Genomic DNA, 20,077 nt, shown 5'->3' on the forward strand with positions numbered 1-20,077 from the left:
ATCTATATACTGTTTTCCACAATGGCTATACTAGTTTACATTCACATCAACATTGGATCAGGCTAACTTTTCCCTTACAACCACGTTAGCATTTATTGTTTGTTAATTTCTGTATGAGAGCCATTCTAAGTGAGGTGAGATGAAATCTTATTGTAGTTTTGATGTGCATTTCCCTGATGGCTAGCATACTGAACATTTTTTCATGTGTCTGTTGAACATTTGAATTTCCTCTTTTGAAAAATATCTGTTCAAGTCCTTTGCCAATTTCTTGACTGGATTGTTTTGCTGTTGTGTTTCTTGAGCTCTTTATAGATTATGGATATAAATCTTTTATCAGTTTCACAGTTTGCAAATATCTTCTCATTCTGTATGTGGCCTCTTCACTTTGCTGTTTTGCAGTGCAGAAGTTTCTCAGCTTGATGCAATTCCATTTGTCTATTTTGGCTTACTTGCCTGTGCTTCTGGGGTCTTTCCCAAGAAGTCTTTGACTATGCTAATGTCCTGCAGAGTTTCCCCAATGTTTTCCTCTAGTAATTTGATGGTATCAGGTCATAGATTTATATCCTTGATCCATTTTAAGTTGATTTTTTTTCTATAAGGTGTAAGGTAGGGGTCTTGTTTCATACTTCTGCAAGCACAGATCCGATTTTCCCAGCGCCATTTGCTGAAGAGACTGTCCTTGCTCCAGGGATTGATTTTCATTCCTTTGTTAAAGATTAGTTGGTTGTGGACACATGGATTGATTTCTGGAGTTTCTATTCTGTTCCATTGGTCTACATGTTGTTTTTGTGCCAGTACCACGTTGTTTTGATTATAACTGCCCCATAATATGTCTTGAAATCTGGCATTGTGATACCTCTGGCTTTGTTTTTGTGCTATTTTGTTGTATAAGATTGGCCATTCGGGGTCTCTTGTGTTCCCATATGAATTTTGGCACCATTTTTTCTAGATCTGAGACGAATGTCATTAGTATTTTGATTGGGATCACATGCATCTGTAAATTGATTTTGGTAGTATGGACATGTTGATTATATTAATTTTTCCAATTGACAGATATGGAAGATTTTTTCCTTTTCAGACTTGTAGTATTCTTTCTTATTTTTTTAAAGAATTATTTATTTATTTGAAAATCAGAGTTACACAGAGAGAGCAGAGGCAGAGAGAAGGAAAAAGTGATAGAGGTCTTCCATCTGCTGGTTCACTCCCCAGTTGGCCACAATGGCTGGAGCTGAGCTGATCAGAAGCCAGGAGCCAGAAGTTTCCTCTGGGTTTCCCACAAGGGTGCAGGGGCCCAAAGACTTGGGCCATCTTCTACTGTTTTTTCAGGCTATAGTAGAGAGCTGGATCAGAAGTGGAGCAGCTGGGACTCAAACCGGTGCCCACATGGGATGCCGGCACTGCAGGCAGTGGCTTTACCCACTACACTACAGCACCAGCCCCACTATTTCTTTCTTTAATGCTTTATAATTTTCATTGTAGAGATCTTTCACCTCCTTGTTTAAATGTATCCCAACGTATTTTTTTTTCTGTAGCTACTGTGAATGGTATTAACTGTGTACATAAAGGCTACTGAGGTTTTGTGTGCTAATTTTATATTCGGCCACTTTATCAAACTTTTTTATGAGTTCAATAGTCTCTTAGAGGAGTCTTTTGGTTCCCCTATACATAGAATCATGTCATCTACAAATAGGAATAATTTGATTTCTTCCTTTCCAATTTTTATCTTTTTGATTTCTTTTTCTTCCCTAATGGCTCTGGCTAAAACTTTGAGGGCTATATTCAATAGCAATGGTAAGAGCGGCATCCTTGTGTGGTATGGGATCTTAGTGGAAATGCCTTCAACTTTTCCCCCTTCAGTAAGATGCTGACTGTGGGTTTGTCATAAATTGCCTTGATTATGTTAAGGAATGTTCTTTCTATACCCAATTTGCTTAAGGTTTTCATCATGGTAGAGTGTCACATTTTAACAAACGCTTTCTCTGCATCTACTGAGATAATCATATGGTTTTTGTTCTTCAGTTTGTTAATGTGATGTATCACATTTATTGATTTGTGAATGATGAGCCATCTCTGCATACCAGGGATAAATCCCACTTGATCCAGGTGAATGATCTTCCTGGTGTGTTGTTGGATTCAATTAGCTAATATTTTGTTGAGGATTTTTACATCTACAGTTCAGATACTGGTCTACAGCACTCTTTCACTGTTATATCTTTGTCTATTTTAGGACTTATGATGATTCTGGCCTCATAAGAGGAGTTGGGGAGGATTTTCTCCCATTCAATTGTTTTGAATAGCTTGAGAAGAACTGGAGCACTCACAGGCAGCTGGCTCTGGGAACACCTCTGCCTCTCCGTGGATGGGAAATGCAAGCAAGCTAGAGTGGATTCTCTGCATTCTGTGACTGTGGGAGTCTTATGTGATGAGACTGTGGGAACTTTGTGATTGTATGATAGGGCACAGAGTGTAGCTGAGTCTCTAGGCAATCACTTTGTGTGCTGCCAAAGGCTCAGAGCTCCCTGATTGCCTAGGGTAGTGGGATTCATGTTCACCTGAGGACTGTACAGATCCTTTGTGCAATTCAAGTGAAGCATGGGTGAGTGTTGCATCCACTGTGGGCTAACCCCAGGCACTGGTAACCTCGGAAGACAGGAGACAAGGCATGATTACACCAAAACACATAATCATACCTGCCTTCCTGCTGACAGATTTACAATGCCCAACTTGGGTGTCATCCTGGATACTGTCCCCAACTTGGAGCACTGACAGAGCTCCCTAGGCACACTAGAGCTCCCTAGCACATGTCTCTGGGTATTCACTGAAAAAGCAGACACTCCACTAAGCCAGAGAGGCATAGTTCAAAGACAAAATCCATCAGAGGAGAAAATCAACATGTAATTCCAAAAATGCCTTAAAAATAAATGAAGAAGTTCAAAAAACAAGAATAAAGAAGACAACATGACTTCCCCAAAGGAATACAACACTTCAATATTAGAATGTAAAGATGAAGAGATGGATGAAATGCCTGAAAATGAATTAAAAGTTTAATTATAGGATTACTCAGAAGCAATGAGAAACAAATTCATGAGTTACAGAAATCCATACATGGGATGGAAGAAAAATTCTCTCATGAGATTGAGATTTTTAAGAGAAACCAAACCAAAATATTAGAAATGAAGAATTCAGTATGTCAAATAAAAAATATTGTGGAACACCTTAATAACAGACTTCATGAGGCAGAAGAAAGACTATTTGAGCTAAAAGACAAATCTTTGGAAATTTCTCACTGAGAAAAGTAGAGAAGGAGGAAGGAGAGGGGGAAAATGGGGAAGAGGATAAATCAAAAGCTAGTTCATAAAGCAAATCCCAGCCAAATGAACAGTGAATCATAGAAGATTTCAAAAGGAAAATTAAAAAATTTCTGGAAATGAATGCAGATGACAATACAATCTATCAAAACTTATGGGATACATCAAAAGCAGTGTTAAGAGAGAAGTTTACAGCAATTGGTGTCCACATCAAGAAATTAGAAAGGAATCAAATAAAAAAAAGTGAAAAGACCCAGATTAATAAAATCAAAGGTAAAAAAAGGAAATATACCAACAGATATCATGGAAATAAAAACAATCATCAGGAATTATTACAAACAGCTACATGCTAACAAATTGGAAAATCTAGAAGAAACTGATGGATTCCTGTAAATATACAATCTACCAAAACTGAATCATGAAGACAAACAAAATCAAAACAGAGTAATGATCAAGATGGAGGTTGAATCAGTAATTAAGACCCTCCCAACAAGGAAAAGTTCAGGACCAGATGGGTACACTTTTGAATTCTACCAGATTTTCAAATATCATCTCCTCTCTTTAAAAACAAAGTTTTTGAGGAAGATATATATACTGTATTGCTGTTATGATACTCATTAATTCCTCAGTCCACTCCAGTATGGCTTCCAACTTTACTACTCAACCAAAACTACTTTTCAGTCATTTTGACACCACTGGATTTACTGGATCTGGGTCAGGCACTGTGGTGTACTGGGGTAAGCAACAGCTTGGGATGTCAGTGCTTGTCACCATTTGAAAAGTGACCCAGGAAGGAAAGTTATCTCTCTCTCACTCTATTCCTTCTTCACTGTGTGTGTGTGTGTATGTGTGTGTATGTCCCCCATCATTCTACTTTTCAAATAAATAAATCTTTCAAAATAATAAATTCATGGGCGGCACCGCGGCTCACTAGGCTAATCTTCCACCTGAGGCTCCAGTACTCCAGGTTCTAGTCCCAGCTGGGGCGCTGGATTCTGTCCCTGTTGCTCCTCTTCCAGTCCAGCTCTCTGCTGTGGCCTGGGAGTGCAGTGGAAGATGGCCCAAATTCTTGGGCTTTGCACCTGCATGGGAGACCAGGAGGAAGCACCTGGCTCATGGCTTTGGATCGGCGCTGTGCGCCAGCCATAGCAGCCATTTGGGGGGTGAACCAATGGAAGGAAGACTTTTCTCTCTGTCTCTCTCTCTCACTGTCTAACTCTGCCTGTCAAAAAAAAAATTCACTAGACCTTTTTATCAAAAAGGATTAATTAATGAAATATTTTAAACATACTAAAAACAGGGACTGTCATTGTGGCATAGTGGGCTAAGCCTCTGCCTGCGATACCAGTATCCCATCTGAGTGCTGGTTTTAGTCCTGGCTGCTCCACTTCTGATCCTGCTCCCTGCTGATGTGCCTAGGAAGGCAGCAGAAGATGGCTCCTGCACCCAAGTGGAAGACCCAGAAGAACCTCCTAGCTTTGGGCTGGCCTAACCTTGGCTGTTGCGGACATTTAAGGAATGGATGGAAAATCTTTCTTTGTCTCTCCCTCTCTCTCTGCCTTTCAAATAAATGGGTAAATTTTAAAAAAGGACAAGAAGACTAAAGATATAGAGAATATAGTACCATTTAAAATAATAGCTGCTGATATTTCATGATGCCTACCTCCATATTCTTGCTATCATTTGGTACTGTTGGACTTCTTAATTTTGACAATTCAGTTGGTCGGAAATGGTACTTTTTTACAAGTGTGTGCATACACAACACACATATGCACACACAGGGTATTAAAAAAGTTCACAGAAAATACATATTATGGAAATGCTAAGCACAGATTTAAAAAAATCTGGAGGACCAAATAGAACTTCTAATTCTGTTCTATGAACTTTTTTTTTTTTTTTTTTGACAGGCAGAGTGGACAGTGAGAGAGAGAGACAGAGAGGGAAAGGTCTTCCTTTGCCGTTGGTTCACCCTCCAATGGCCGCCGCTGCAGCCGGCGCACCGCGCTGATCCGATGGCAGGAGCCAGGATCCAGGTGCTTTTCCTGGTCTCCCATGGGGTGCAGGGCCCAAGCACCTGGGCCATCCTCCACTGCACTCCCTGGCCATAACAGAGAGCTGGCCTGGAATTGTGGCAACCGGGACAGAATCCGGCGCCCCAACCGGGACTAGAACCCGGTGTGCCGGCGCCGCAAGGTGGAGGATTAGCCTATTGAGCCACGGCGCCGGCTGAACTTTTTTTTTTTTTAAGTCTCTAAGGGTTTAGGGACTATCTATCACTTTCTGTTGATGACATCATTTTAATTCCTGTAACTTTTATACAAACTTTTACTATCTGGTAGGATAAATCCTTATCCTTTCTCTTTCTCTTGCATATCATTAGCAACCTGCTCTTCAAGATGATTTTATTTTTTGGACTTTAAAGTTAATAATTGAAAAACTGAAGCTTCTTCACACATAGTTTGCATTTCAAAAAACCTATTTAGTTATTTATTTTCATTTACTTCAAAGGCAGAGAGGCAGGAAGACACACACACACACAGATCTTTCATCTGCTGGTTCATCCCCCTAACGTCCACAACAATCAGAGCTGGGCCAAGCATAAGTCAAAACTGAGAACTCAATCCAGGTCTCCCACACGGGTGACGGGTTACTATAGCCATTACCTGTTGCCTCTCAGTATGGGTATCAGCAGGAAGGTGGAATTGGAAACAGAGCTAAGACTTAAACCTAAGGACTCCGATACTGGATGCAGAAGTCCCATATAAAATGAATTTTGATGAAAACCAAAAATACACACATATACACATGTAGATGCATACACATAAACACCCCATCAGAAAAGGAAAAAAAGTCTGAACCACAGAGTAAACACTCAATTGTCTTTTTCAGTAATTAATAAGTTTAGTAGCCGGCGCCGCGGCTCACTAGGCTAATCCTCCGCCTTGTGGTGCCAGCACCCCAGGTTCTAGTCCCGGTCGGGGCACCAAATTCTGTCCCAGTTGCCCCTCTTCCAAGCCAGCTCTCTGCTGTGGCCAGGGAGTGCAGTGGAGGATGGCCCAAGTGCTTGGGCCCTGCACCCCATGGGAGACCAGAATAAGTACCTGGCTCCTGCCATCGGATCAGCGCAGTGCGCCAACCGCGGCGGCCATTGGAGGGTGAACCAACAGCAAAGGAAGACCTTTCTCTCTGTCTCTCTCTCTCACTGTCCACCCTGCCTGTCAAAAAAAAAATAAAATAAGTTTAGTAACTGACAGTAATTTTAGTACCTTTTGATTTTTTTCATTTTAAGAAAAAAATGCAAAATAACCTGTTAACTCTGCCATCTGTGGTTCATAATATTTACCATTGCCAGCAAATCCATTATTCTCACTAAGGCAGATGGATCTTCAAAGAATAACTTCTATCTACACCACAACCTATGACAGCTTTTCACTTAGGATGAAAAGCAAATACCCTAAAAAGTTAGCAGGGCTTACAACACCACACATCACCTATTCCTAATCTAACTTAGCAGCTTTATGCAGGGCATTCTCAATCATCTTATTCCTTAAGGGTCAATCCGCAATGGTTTTGTTCTGGAAATGTACCAAGATCTAACTGTGACCAATTTGTTCCCATTTTACCTGGGATTTTCCTGATTCTAACACCAAAAATGTCACATCTTGGGGAAAGCTCCTTTGTTCCATGCAAACTGAACTTAAAATTTGAGAAGAAAAACAATGAATTCTTTAGCTAGTTTGTCATATATTCTATTACTCTACTGTTAAATTGTTGGCTATACAAATAACTATCTCCTGTTTGTTTTTCTCTAGAAGAATCTAAGATCCATAATGATAGGCTCCTGATTGTCTCCTGGCATCTAATAAAGTTGTGTGTATATAGTAAGTGCTCAAAATATTTTAATTGATCAATAAAGTTTATTTTATACTTTTATTGGCATTATGAATGATTTTTACATTGTGCTTTATGAAACACAGTTGTAGGCATATAGAACTTTTTTAAAAAATATTTATTTTATTTATTTGAAAGAGTTACACAGAGAGAGAAGGAGAGGCAGAGAGAGAGAGAGAGAGAGGTCTTCCATCCGCTGGTTTACTTCCTAATAGGCTGCAATGGCTGGAGCTGTGCTGATCAGAAGCCAGGAGCCAGGAGCTTCTTATGGGTCTCCCACGTGGGTGCAGGGGCCCAAGCACTTGGGCCAACTTCTACTGCTTTTGCAGGCCACAGCAGAGAGCTGGATCAGAAGTAGAGCAACCAGGACTTGAAATGGCACCCATATGGGATACTGGCATTGCAGGCAGCGGCTTTACCCACTATTCCACAATGCTGGCCCCGAAAACCTATTTCTTTTTTTTTTTTAACTTTTATTCAATAAATATAAATTTCCAAAGTATAGCTTTTGGGTTACAGTGGCTTTTTCCCCCCATAACCTCCCTCCCACCCACAACCATCCCATCCCCCACTCCCTCTCTCATCCCATTCACATCAAGATTCATTTTCAATTATCTTTATATACAGAAGATTAATTTAGTATAAACTAAGTAAAGATTTCAACAGTTTGCACCCACACAGAAACACAAAGAGTAAAGTACTGTTTGAGTACTAATTATACCATTAATTCACATAATACAACACATTAATGACAGAGATCCTACATGGGAAGTAACTGCACAGTGACTCCTGTTGTTGATTTAACAACTGACACTCTTGTTTATGGTGTCAGTAATCACCTGAGGCTCTTGTCATGAGTTGCCAAGGCTATGGAAGCCTTTTGAGTTCACTGACTCCGATCTTATTTAGACAAGCTCATAGTCAAAGTGGAAGTTCTCTCCTCCCTTCAGAGAAAGGGACCTCCTTCTTTGAATGCCTGTTCTTTCTGATGGGATCTCACTCACAGAGATCTTTCATTTAGATCATTTTTTTTTTTTTTTGTGGTGCCGTAGTGTCTTGGCTTTCCATGCCTGAAAAACTCTCATGGGCTTTTCAGCCAGATACTAATGCCTTAAGGGCTGATTCTGAGGCCAGAGTGCTGCTTAGGACATCTGCCATTCTATGAGTCTGCTGTGTATCCTGCTTCCCATGTTGTATTGTTCTCTCCTTTGTAATTCTATCAGTATTAGCAGACACTATTCTTATTTATGTGATCCCTTTGACACTTAATCCTATTATTATGATCAATTATGGACTGAAACTGATCATTTTGACTAGTGAGATGGCATTGGTACATGCCACCTTGATGGGATTGAATTGGAATTCCCTGGCACGTTTCTAAGTCAACCGTTTGGGGCAAGTCCCATTGAGCATGTGCCGAACTATAAATCTCCTCCCTCTCTTATCCCCACTCTTATATTTAACAGGGATCACTTTTCAGTTAAATTTAAACACTTAAGAATAATCGTGTATTAATTAAAGAGTTCAACCCATGGTATTAAGTAGAACAAAAAAAATACTAAAAGGGATAAGGTATTAAGTTGTTCCTTGATAGTCAGGACAAGGGCTGATCAAATCATTGTTTCTCATAGTGTCCATTTCACTTCAACAGGTTTCCTTTTTGGTGCTTGGTTAGTTGTCACCGATCAGGGAGAACCTATGATATTTGTGCCTTTGGGACTGGCTTAATTCACTCAGCATGATGTTTTCCAGATTCCTCCATTTTGTTGCAAATGACCAGATTTCATCTTTTACTGCTATATAGTATTCTATAGAGTACATATCCCATAATTTCTTTATCCAGTCTACTGTTGATAGAAGTTTTCAAAAACAAATTCATGAACTACAGAAATCCATACTGGACAGGACAGAAAATATCTCTCGTGAAAATGAAATCTTTAGGAGGAATCAAAATGAAGAAACTAGTAGAACATGAAATAGTGATAGTGAAGAGAAATCAAAATGAAATGAAGAATTCAATAAAAAAATAAAAGGACAACTGATTTTGAGAGCCTTAAAAACAGAGTCAGTGAAGCAGAAGAGAGAATATCGGACTTAGAAGTATACAGTCAAACCAAAGAGAGGAAGAGGAAATTAGAAATCTAAAAAAATATCGTTGGGAATCTACAGGATGCTATTAAAAAAACCCAACATTTGTGTTCTAGGAGTTCCTAAAGGCATGGAGAGAGAGAAAGGATTAGAAGGCCTTTCTAATGAGATACTAGCAGAAAACTTCCTGGGTTTGGAGAAGGACAGAAATATCCAAGTACAGGAAGTACACAGAATCCCCAGTAAACATGACCAAAAGAGATCCTCACCACGACAGGTTGTAATCAAACTCAACACAGTGAAACATAAAGAAAAGATGCTAAAATGTACAAGAGAGAAACGTCAGATCAGAGGATCTCCAATTAGACTCACAGCAGACTTCTAATCAGCAACTCTACAGGCTAGGAGGCAATGGCGAGATATAGCCCAGGTACTAAGAGAAAAAAACTGCCAGCCCAGAATATTACATCCTACAAAGCTCTCATTTGTGAATGTAGGTGAAATAAAGACCTTTCATAGCAAACAGAAATTGAAAGAATTTGTTGCCACTTGTCCAGTCCTGCAAAAGATGCTTAAAGATGTGTTATACACAGAAACACAGCCATCAATACGAAAGAAGGTAAAGGAAGAAAACCTCCCAGTAAAAGATCACAGGAAGTTCAAAGCATATATTAGAAATATCTTTGGGAAAATGGCAGGGCAAAGTCACTACTTATCAATAGTCACATTGAATGTTAATGGCTTCAACTCTCCACTTTAAAGACACAGACTGGCTGAATGGATTAAAAAACAAAACCCATTTGCTGCTTATAAGAAACACATCTTTCCAACAAAGATGCATGCAGTCTGAAAGTGAAAGGCTGGAAAAAGATATTCCATGCCAACAGAAACCAAAAAAGAGCTGGCATAGCCATCTTAATATCAGATAAAATAAACTTTAACACAAAAACTGTTAAGAGAGACAAAAAGGGGTACTATATAATGAATAAGGGATCAATTCAACGGGAAGATGTAACTATTATAAATGTATATGCACCTAATTACAGGGCACCAGTTTATTTAAAAGATATGTTAAGGGGCTTAAAGGGAGACTTAGACTCCAATACAATAGTATTGGGGGACTTCAATACTCCACTTTCAGAAATAGACAGATCAGCAGGACAGAAGATCAACAAGGAGACAGCAAACTTAATCAACACTATAGACCAAATGGATCTGACAGATATCTACTGAATTTTTCATACTACACTTAAAGAATTTACATTCTTCTCATCAGTACATGGAGAAATATTTGTAAAGGTCTATATATAAAATGTTTCCCTCACTCCTATATTTATATTGATAGCAATTACTTTCAAACAATTGGTAAAATTTTTCCAAAACACAGCTGATGCAATTTGGAGATATTTGTAATACAATTATTAACTCATGACCAAAGTTAATTCCATGAGTATATAGGAGTAAATTTTCAACACATAGTTAGTAAGCAAAATTTTATAATTCTATGTTGAGGGACAGGCATTTGGCCTAATGGTTAAGATGCCAGTTGGGTCATCTACATCCCATATCAAGGTACTTGGATTTGAGTACCATATACAGGTCTGGATTTCAGGTTCCTGCTACTGATGGGAGACAGCAGATGTTGCTTCAAGAACTTGGGTCCACTCACGTGAGAAAGCTGGATTGCACTCCTGGCTCCCAGCTTCAGCCTGGCCAAATCTTGGCTACTGCAGACATTTGGGGAGTGTAACAGAAGATGAGACCTCTTTGTTTTCTATGTTCCTCAAATAATTAAGAACTTTTTTGAGTTGACTGATTCCAAGATAAATCATATATGCAGCCATTTAAAAAATGCCAAGGTACAGATGTTAGTTGATGTCTACAATGCTTACTTTTCTTTCAGCTCTTTAGAAATGGCAAAATAGCCTTGAATGTCAAAAATCTTAAACCCCTTTCTCATTGAGAAGTAGTAATGTCTCCTTAAAAACTCCCTTGATTAAAAGCTTAGATTATTTGTTGTAAAGGCAGGGTAAACTGTATTTTGAATCTATCCATGTGAGATCACTTGCATGGAATCAATAATAAACTAGCTGTTGACAGTAGTACTTAAAAGTGGACAGTATAGGGTTGGGGGGGAATGCACTGTGGCATAATGGGTAAAGCCAATGCTTGCTTGCTGGCATCCCATATTGGTGCTGGTTCAAGTCCTGGATACTCCACTTTTGATCTACTTTCCCTGCTAGTGCACCTGGGAAGGCAGCAGAAGATGGCCCAAGTCCTTGGGACCTGCACCCATATGGCAGATCCATATGAAACTTCTGGCTCTGTGATTCAACCTAGCCTAGTTCCAGCTGTTGCAGCCATTTTGGAAGTGAACCAGTGGACAGAAGATCTCTATTTCTCTGTCTCTCCCTCATTGTAAATGCAATTTTTATAAGTTTTTTTTAATTGTTTTAAAGATTTGTTTTATTTATTTGAAAGTCAGGGTTACAGTGAGAGAGAGAGAGACAGAGAGAGAGATCGATCTTTCATTTGCTGGTTCACTCTCCAAATGGCTGCAATGGTACGGGCTCAGTCAAAAGATTCTTCGGGGCCTCTCATGTGGATGTAGGGGTCCAATCACTTGGACAGTCTTCCGCTACTTTCCCAGGTGCATTAACAGGGATCCTGGATTGGAAGTGGAACAGCTGGAACTCGAACCAGTGCCCATATAGGAAGTCAGTGTTGCAGGCTGTGGCTTTATCTGGTACTCTGCAACACTGCCCCAAACTCTGACTTTCAAAAACTAAATTTTTTAAAAAATGTGGACAGAGTGGGCAACGTTTGGCACAGCAGTTATGACCCTGCTTGGCATTCCCCCATTCCATATCAGAATGCTTGGGCTACAATCTCAGCTCCTTTGCTGTGTTGCCTTGAAATTTTTCAGTACGTAGATTTAAAGTTCAATAGGAGGGGCCGGTGCTGTGCAGTGGGTTGGGTGCCTGTTCTAGTCCTGGCTGCTCCTCTTCCAATCCAGCTCTCTGCTATGGCCTGGGAAAGCAGTAGAAGATGGCCCAAGTCCATGGGCCCCTGCACCCACATGGGAGACCCGGAGGAAGATCCTGGCTCCTGGCTTTGGATTGGCACAGCTCTGGCCATTGCAGCCAAATGGGGAGTGAACCATCAGGTGGAAGACCTCTCTCTCTGCCTCTCATCTCTCTTTGTAACTCTGACTTTCAAATAATAATTAAATAAATCTTAAAAAAAAAAAAGATCAATAGAATGCAGTGGTCTGATGTTTAGCACCAAGTAGGAGGACCCTAATAAAAGTATAAGGCACACAGAAAGCAAGGCTTATGGACACAAACAAAATGTTTATCTGGGACCTTGAATTAATGTACGCACAACAGATCCTAAATAGCATTTAGTACACCTAATGCAACTTCCTGCTCTTGTGCACCCTGAGAGCAACAGGTAATGGCTTAAGTACTTGTGGCCCTGCTCCTATGTGTGATGCCCTAGATTGAGTTGAAGGCTCCTGATTGTTGCAGACATATGGGAAATGACCAGTTAATAAAAGATCTTTCCCTGATTTTCTTTCAAATAAAGTGCAAATAAAATTTTTAAAAAGTCAAGTTTTGTTTATATGTTTTGTTTTAATGGCAGAAAAGTACAGGGCCAGTGCTGTGATGTAGCAGGTAAAGCCGCTGCTTGCAGTCAGCATCCATATGGGCACCAGCTCGAGTCCCAGCTGCTCCATTTACAATCCTGCTCTCTGCTATAGCCTGGGAAAGCAGTAGAAGATGGCCCAAATTCTTGGGTCCCTGCACCCACGTGGGAGACCTGGAAGAAGCTCCTGGCTCCTAGCTTTGGATCTGTGCAGCTCCGGCCATTGTGGCCAATTGGGGAGTGAACCAGCAGATGGAAGACCTCTCTCTCTGTCTCTCCTCTCTGTGTAGCTCTTTCAAATGAATGAATAAATCTTTAAAAAACAAAAACAAAAAAACACAATGAGGTTTCACCTCACCCTGGTTAGAATGGTTTTCATACACAACTTAAAAAACAGCTAACGCTGGTGAGAATGTGGAAGGAGAATGTGGAATAAGAATGTGGAAAAAGGTATCCTAATCCACTGCTGATGGGAATGTAAACTGGTAAAGCCACTATAGAAGACAGTATGGAGATACCTCAAAAATCTGAATATGGATCTACCATATGACCCAGCCATCCCACTCCTGGGAATTTATCCAAGAGAAATGAAACCAGCATATGAAAGAGTTATCTGTACCCCCATGTTTATTGCAGCTCAATCCACAATAGCTAAAGACGTGAAATCAACCTAAATGGCCGTCAGCTGAAGACTGGATAAAGAAATTATGGGATATGTACACTATGGAATACTACACAGTGGTTAAAAAAGATGAAACCTGGTCATCTGCAACAAAATGGAGGAATCTGGAAAACATCATACTTAGTGAAATAAGCCAGTCCAAAGGACAAATATATGTTCTTGCTGATCTAATAGAGCACCTAAAATGAAATCTGTAGAAGTGAAATTGAGACTTCAAGAAGGGTTTACTTGAGCTGCCCTTGTCTTGACTGTCGAGAAAGTTTCATTTTTTGTTTTTTTTTTCATTTTTTCTTCATACTATTTGTTGAACTCTTAACATAGCTAATCATATGTGTATAAAGTCAATTGAAAATAGATCTCAGTAAAAAATAGGAGTTAGAATAAGAGAGGGAGGAGGAAGTTTGTAACTGTAAAGCTGTATATTTCTGCACACATTCCTATGGACTTACTTCTAAGGGTACAGCATAAAAACTTGTCATGGGACTTCAAATTCCATTATACATGGTGGTAAAGATGCCATCTCAGTTTTTTGTTTATTTTTTCTTTTTCTGTGGAAATTGTTGAAATCTTTACTTAGTATAGAGTTGGTTTTCTGTGTACAAAGTTAACTGAAAATGAATCTTAATGGAGAATGGGACTGGGAAAGGGAGAGGGAGGAGGAGGAGGATGGGTAAGAGTGCAGGTAGGAGGGTGGGTATGGTGGGAAGAATCACTATATTCTAAAGTTGTACTTACAAAATTTGTATTCTTTAAAGAATAATTTAAAAAAGAACTAATAATTAATCCGTATAAACAAAAAATTCTGGAGAATAATATTCTCCCTATAGGTATGTTGTTATGCTCAAATGAGTTAAAATATTTAAGACGTCCAAAAGCTAGAATACAGCATACCCTTAACTAATTTAAGTTCTCTTACCCAATCATTCTGTCAGATAAACTACAAAATTTTGCAAATGACCTAATGTACTTTCTTCTCATCTTTTTCCCTCATGGTGAAACTGTTTTATAGAAACTGTCATAGTTTTTTGAGCTTATCATATTGTTTCCTTAAGGAAATCTCAGAATGACATTTTTTCCATAGAGGCAGGTAACTTCTGATTTCTACAAAAAAGCTACAGGAAAGATTAAAGGTAAAGAAGAACAATTTTGTATGTGAAGCAGTGAATTAATATAAATGAAATGCCTTCAGAACAGCAGAATGAAGGTGGCCTTAAGGTAGTTTTGGGAGTGGGAAGAGGTCTATACCTATGGTAATACATGTTACAGTTTTTATAAACTAGGTCTCATCATCTATAGGTCCGTTCCAACTGCACTGGTAGTAACAGCATGAAATCCTATGTTGAGAACTGTGAGGTTACTTCTGCTGGGCATCAAAAAGAACTGTTCAAGTAGTAATATACTACAGATACAGCCTAAAAGAATGATGCTCAATGCTGCATATTTATTATCCTTGCTCTATATAAAATAATAGAATAATTAGTGATGGTAATGTTGACACATTTCTCAGTTACTCAGGGAAAACTGCAAGAAATATATACTGCAGTTCAAATAGAGTGACAATTTTTTGTTTTACTCACATATATTATCATACACCTTTAAAAATCTTCATAGACATTCCAAAGTATTATTTCCATGCAGAAAAGACCAGATGGCTTTGAAGGTCAATATATGAGAACTATTTCCATCAATATTTACTCCATTAAAAATGTTACAATGAAGAAAAGAGTCCAGCCTTATCAGTTATCTTTAATGTGAACTATACTACCCTAAACTTAAGTTTAAAAACAAGCACAATCATTAACTTTGCTTATGAATTTACATGTGGTAGGGTTTAATCATGGTAGTTTGCCTCATGCAGCATCAACTGAGCAAAAACAAAAGATGGGGGCTACCCTGATGGTGGGGGGAAGGGAAAAGGGTCCCCAGGTCCTCTGATGGCTTTGCTCATTCATGCACCTGATGGCTGTTGCTGGGTGTCTGCTGGGAATTCAGTTGGAGCTGTCAGCCAACATACTCGTTCATGCCCTTTGCATGAGGCACTTTTGGTCCTTCCAGAGACTAGCTTCTAGGAGCAAGCATCCCAAAAGACAAGAAGTGGTAGCTGCCAGTTTCTTAAGATTTGGACCTGGAGACTGGTACAGCCATCACGTCACTGTATTTTAACAGTTAAGTAATCAAAAAGTCCAGAATCAAAGGGAAGGAACACAGATGCACTCTTCAAGGGGAAAAGTGACAAAGAATTTGGGGTCAGGTTTTAAAACACATATAAATCGAAACTATCAAAATGGATGTGAAAGGTATTAGGATACCAAAAGAGTAACAGCAAAAAGGGAATCCAGAAAGTAAATAAATCAATTTATTAAAAAATCAATAGAATGGTAATTCTGCAAAAGTTTAAAATAAAGGAGTGATAAGAAATCCAATGAAGCAAATAACTTTAGAACAGTCAATGCAAATCTATTCAAACTATGTATTCCTGCAGCTCTAGCATCGAGTCCTTACTACTTCACTTCCAATCCCCCATCCTTGCTAATGTGCCCGGGGAAAGCAGCAGCAGATGGCCCAAGTGCTTGGGTTCTTACACCAATGTGGGAGACCAGGAAGAAGCACTTGATCCTAGCGTTGGTTCATCCAGCTCTGGCCGTTGGGGCCATTTGGGGATTGAATCAGTGGATGGAAGATCTCTCTCTCACTGTCTCTCCCTCTCTCTCTGTAACTCTACCTTTCAAATAAATAAATATGTCTTTTTTTTCTAAAGTCAAGTATTGATATTAATAAAGACTTCTAAGAACCATTTATAGTAACAATAATTTAATGTAACACAAAATACTAATCTTGTCAGGATTTTCATCTTGCCCAAAAAACAAAGTTGTAAAATTATTATTTCTCTCTGAAATAACAAAAACCAATAGTTTGCCTTTTCTTTCTACAGTGGTTTTGGTTGAGTTAACTCACATAGCAGTATTAATTAACAAGAAAGCCAGTATTTATCAAGTTATTGTTATTATCAGTTATTCTAAGTGTTTTCCATGTATTAAATAATATTCAATTTTTTAAAAGATTTATTTATTTATTTGGAAGTCAGAGTTACACAGAGAGAGGAGAGGCAGAGAGAGAGAGGTCTTCCATCCAACGGTTCACTCCCCAATTGGCTGCAACGGCCAGAGCTGCGCCGACCCGAAGCCAGGATCCAGGAGCTTCCTCCGGGTCTCCCATGTGGGTGAAGGGGCCCAAGGACCTGGGCCATCTTCTACTGCTTTCCAAGGCCATAGCAGAGAGTGGATCGGAAGAGGAGCAGCCGGGACTAGAACCGGCGCCCATATGGGATGCCAGCGCTTCAGGCCAGGGCATTAACCCACTGCGCCACAGCGCCGGCCCTAATAATATTCTATATATATATATATATATATATTTTTTTTTTTTTTTGACAGGCAGAGTAAGACAGAGAGAGAGACAGAGAAAAAGGTCTTGCTTCCGTAGGTTCACCACCCCCCCAAATGGCTGCTATGGCCGGCACGCTGCACCAATTTGAAGCCATGAGCCAGGTGCTTCCTCCTGGTCTCCCATGTGGGTGCAGAGCCCAAGGACTTGGGCGATCCTCCACTGCCCTCCCGGGCCACAGCAGAGAGCTGGACTGGAAAAAGAGCAACCGGATAGAATCTGGTGCCCCAACCAAGACTAGAACCCAGGGTGCCAGTGCTGTAGGTGGAGGATTAACCTAGTGAGCCGTGGCGCCGGCCAATATTCAATATTAATACCCTATTTTTATAACCAATGTGGAAACTGAAGCACAGGGAACTTCAGTGTTTTTCTGAACTCATTCAGTGGTATATGAGAGAATCAAAAAGTAATCTAAGCAGTCTGTCTTTAGAGTCCCAAACCAAATCCAACTACATCCTGTAAAGGGCAAAAAGTATACATGATTGAAAAAATATTATTTATAGTCTATTGAACTAATAGTTTCGAAGTAGACAGCAAAATCTTAAATTTCAATAAAAAAGGAATAAGCTAAACTAATAAAATTAAACAACATTAAGGCTTGACCATTTCTTAAATTCCTTCCCTTTGGAAACAGAAACAAGTCATAGAGTTATAAGTCAAAAAAGAGAGCGCAAGAGTTTTAATATACTTCACACTTCCCTATCTCATATCATTTTCAAGTAAGAATACTGGGAAATACTATTTGTTCATAAACAAAAACAGGGATCATAGACGATACAATGAAAGCATGGAGGACACCCAATACAACCAACATTGTATATGTTTACATCAGATCTATTTATTTATACTCCTCAAAGAGTTAAACTTAGAACAAAAGGAAGCAAGCATATGGCTCAGAAGTAGTAATTTGATTCATTTAGATTTTGCAGTTCTAATAGAGCTCATTACACCAAACAAGCTAAAAATTACTATATAATTATATAAAAAGCAAGGGTTGAAGGGGCACAACAATGAAGTTACCACTTGAGACACCCACATCCCTTATCAGTGGCTGGTTCCAGTTCCAGGTACTTTGCTTCCTATCCAGCTTCCTGCTAATGCACATTCTGGGAGACAGCAGATGATGGCTCAAGTACTTAAGTCCCTGTCACCCACATTAGAGACTCAGAATGAGTTCTGGATTCCTGGCTTCAGGCTGGCCCAGTCCTAAATGTCTGGGGCATCTGGGTAGTACATCAAAACATGGTAGATCTCTGTCCATCTGTCTCTTTCTGTATCTCTTTCTCTGCCTTTCATGCAACATGAAAAAAAAAAAGTAGTCAAATCACATATTATGATTCTTATCCTTCTTCCCTATTTTTCTCCTCTCTTTCAGTCACCAAATGTTCGAAGCATCTTCATGTGGTAGGTATTCTCTTAAGCACTAATTATAGGAAAATAAATGAAAAAAAAATTCCTTGTAATTTGTTTAGGTAACAATGTGAAACTAGAGTCATCTTTCTTTTTTTTAAAAAAAAAATTTACTTGAGAGGCAGAGAGACAGACACAGAGAATCAGTGATACAGATAAACAGATGGCCTATCTACTGGTTCACCCCTTAAATATTCTGCAATGGCTGGAGCTGGGCTGGTCTGAAGTCAAAAACCTAATCCGGGTCTCTTATCAGAGAGGCGAGGACCCACTACTTGAACCACTATATGCTGTCTTCCCCAGGTGTTCATTAGCAGGAGTCAGGAATCAGGAATCAAGAAAGAACCAGGACTTGAACTCAAGTACTCCGATACAGAATGTGAACTACTCAACTGGAGTTGTAATTGATAGGCCAAATGTCTGTCAAGTGTTTTTTCTGGTTGGTTTTTTTTTTTGCCAATGTGTAACAGATTGCTTAAATGTTTATCCATTATACTGAATTATCTTTAGAATAAAAATGGCGGTTAGCAAAGATCTCAAACAACAGTTTATAACTTAAAGCAGAATAAAAACTGATATTGTTCCATATCTTAAATATCTACTGTAAAACTCCAGGAATGAATAAGAGGTGAGAGGGTTGGGAAAAGTTAGGTTCAACCATTTCTAAATAAATTTTGAAGTTCATGAATATACTGAGAGTTCCTTTACATCAATAAAAAAGTAGATTAACAATAGAAAAATGAGTTAAACACTTGAGTAGACACTTCATAAAGTATGAAATTCAAGCAGCCAGTAAAGATGAAAGCTACTAATTATTTTTGCTGCTCAGAGAAATGCAAACTAACAGTAAACTAATTTGAGTCTGGCTAAAAAAAAATAAAAGAGAGAGAGAGAGATCTGGGGTGTTGAAATGATTATGCACAAGAGTACCAAGAGACAGACTTGTTCATATTGGCTCCAAAAGAAGTATCTCAAAAGTCCAACAGAAGAATTTAAAAAAAAACCCTGCTGTATGTTCATCCAATGAAATATTATATACTAGAAAGTAAACACACTATAGCTACGCAGTTGTACTGACTACTATACAGGAAAAGTTCATGAAGCTTTAAGAAAAGCTGTTAACTGTTAACAATACAGTGTTAGCTGTTAGGAAGGCTTCACTGAGATATACATTTTAGGTTGAAACCTTAATGACATCAAATTAATCTGGGAGAAAGGGAGGAAGTAAGTAACTATTTTGGGAAATAGAAAAATATATGGAAACCGAGGAATAAAATGAGGCCAGTGTAAAGGCAGTGAAAATGGGGTTAAGGGGGAAATTAAGTTGTATTTCAGAAGGCAGAACATAGTGATGGCAAAAAAAAAAAAAAAAAGGCAGGTGAGGAACTTGCCAAACTGTTGTTTTGAGCAACTAGAAAGATGTAACGGAGGAACACTGAAAGAAGAGCAGGCTTAAGATAGGAGTAGAAAGACAAGGATTCAGGGTAACCATGTCTGATTGACATTGATGTAGAGATCACCTGCAGTATCTGTGAATATGGAGCTCAGAAAACAGGTGTGGGTTGGGATTTAGGAGATGTTGCACATAGACGATATCTGATGTTCTGGA

At 39.1% G+C, this 20,077-nt stretch overlaps 1 protein-coding gene across 9 annotated transcripts in view; it reads right to left on the minus strand.

Annotated features, from left to right (window-relative positions):
• The window catches only part of RSRC1 (arginine and serine rich coiled-coil 1), a 447,518-nt gene that overhangs the window by 118,513 nt on the left and 308,928 nt on the right, over positions 1-20,077 (minus strand). The window contains exon 7 of one of the 9 annotated variants that reach the window (XM_089332162.1): positions 7,206-7,542. The exons of 7 other annotated variants lie outside the window; for them this stretch is intronic. In XM_089332162.1, the coding sequence (XP_089188288.1) occupies positions 7,514-7,542 (29 nt within the window). In that variant the 3' untranslated portion in view covers positions 7,206-7,513. Of the gene's footprint in view, positions 1-7,205; positions 7,543-20,077 lie in introns of those variants that run through there. One more of the 9 variants, XM_089332161.1, reaches the window with a different exon arrangement.

The sequence above is a fragment of the Oryctolagus cuniculus genome, chromosome 4 (genome assembly GCF_051225735.1).
Source record: "Oryctolagus cuniculus isolate XC-2025 breed Fujian yellow rabbit chromosome 4, ASM5122573v1, whole genome shotgun sequence".
NCBI classification, from domain to species: domain Eukaryota; kingdom Metazoa; phylum Chordata; class Mammalia; order Lagomorpha; family Leporidae; genus Oryctolagus; species Oryctolagus cuniculus.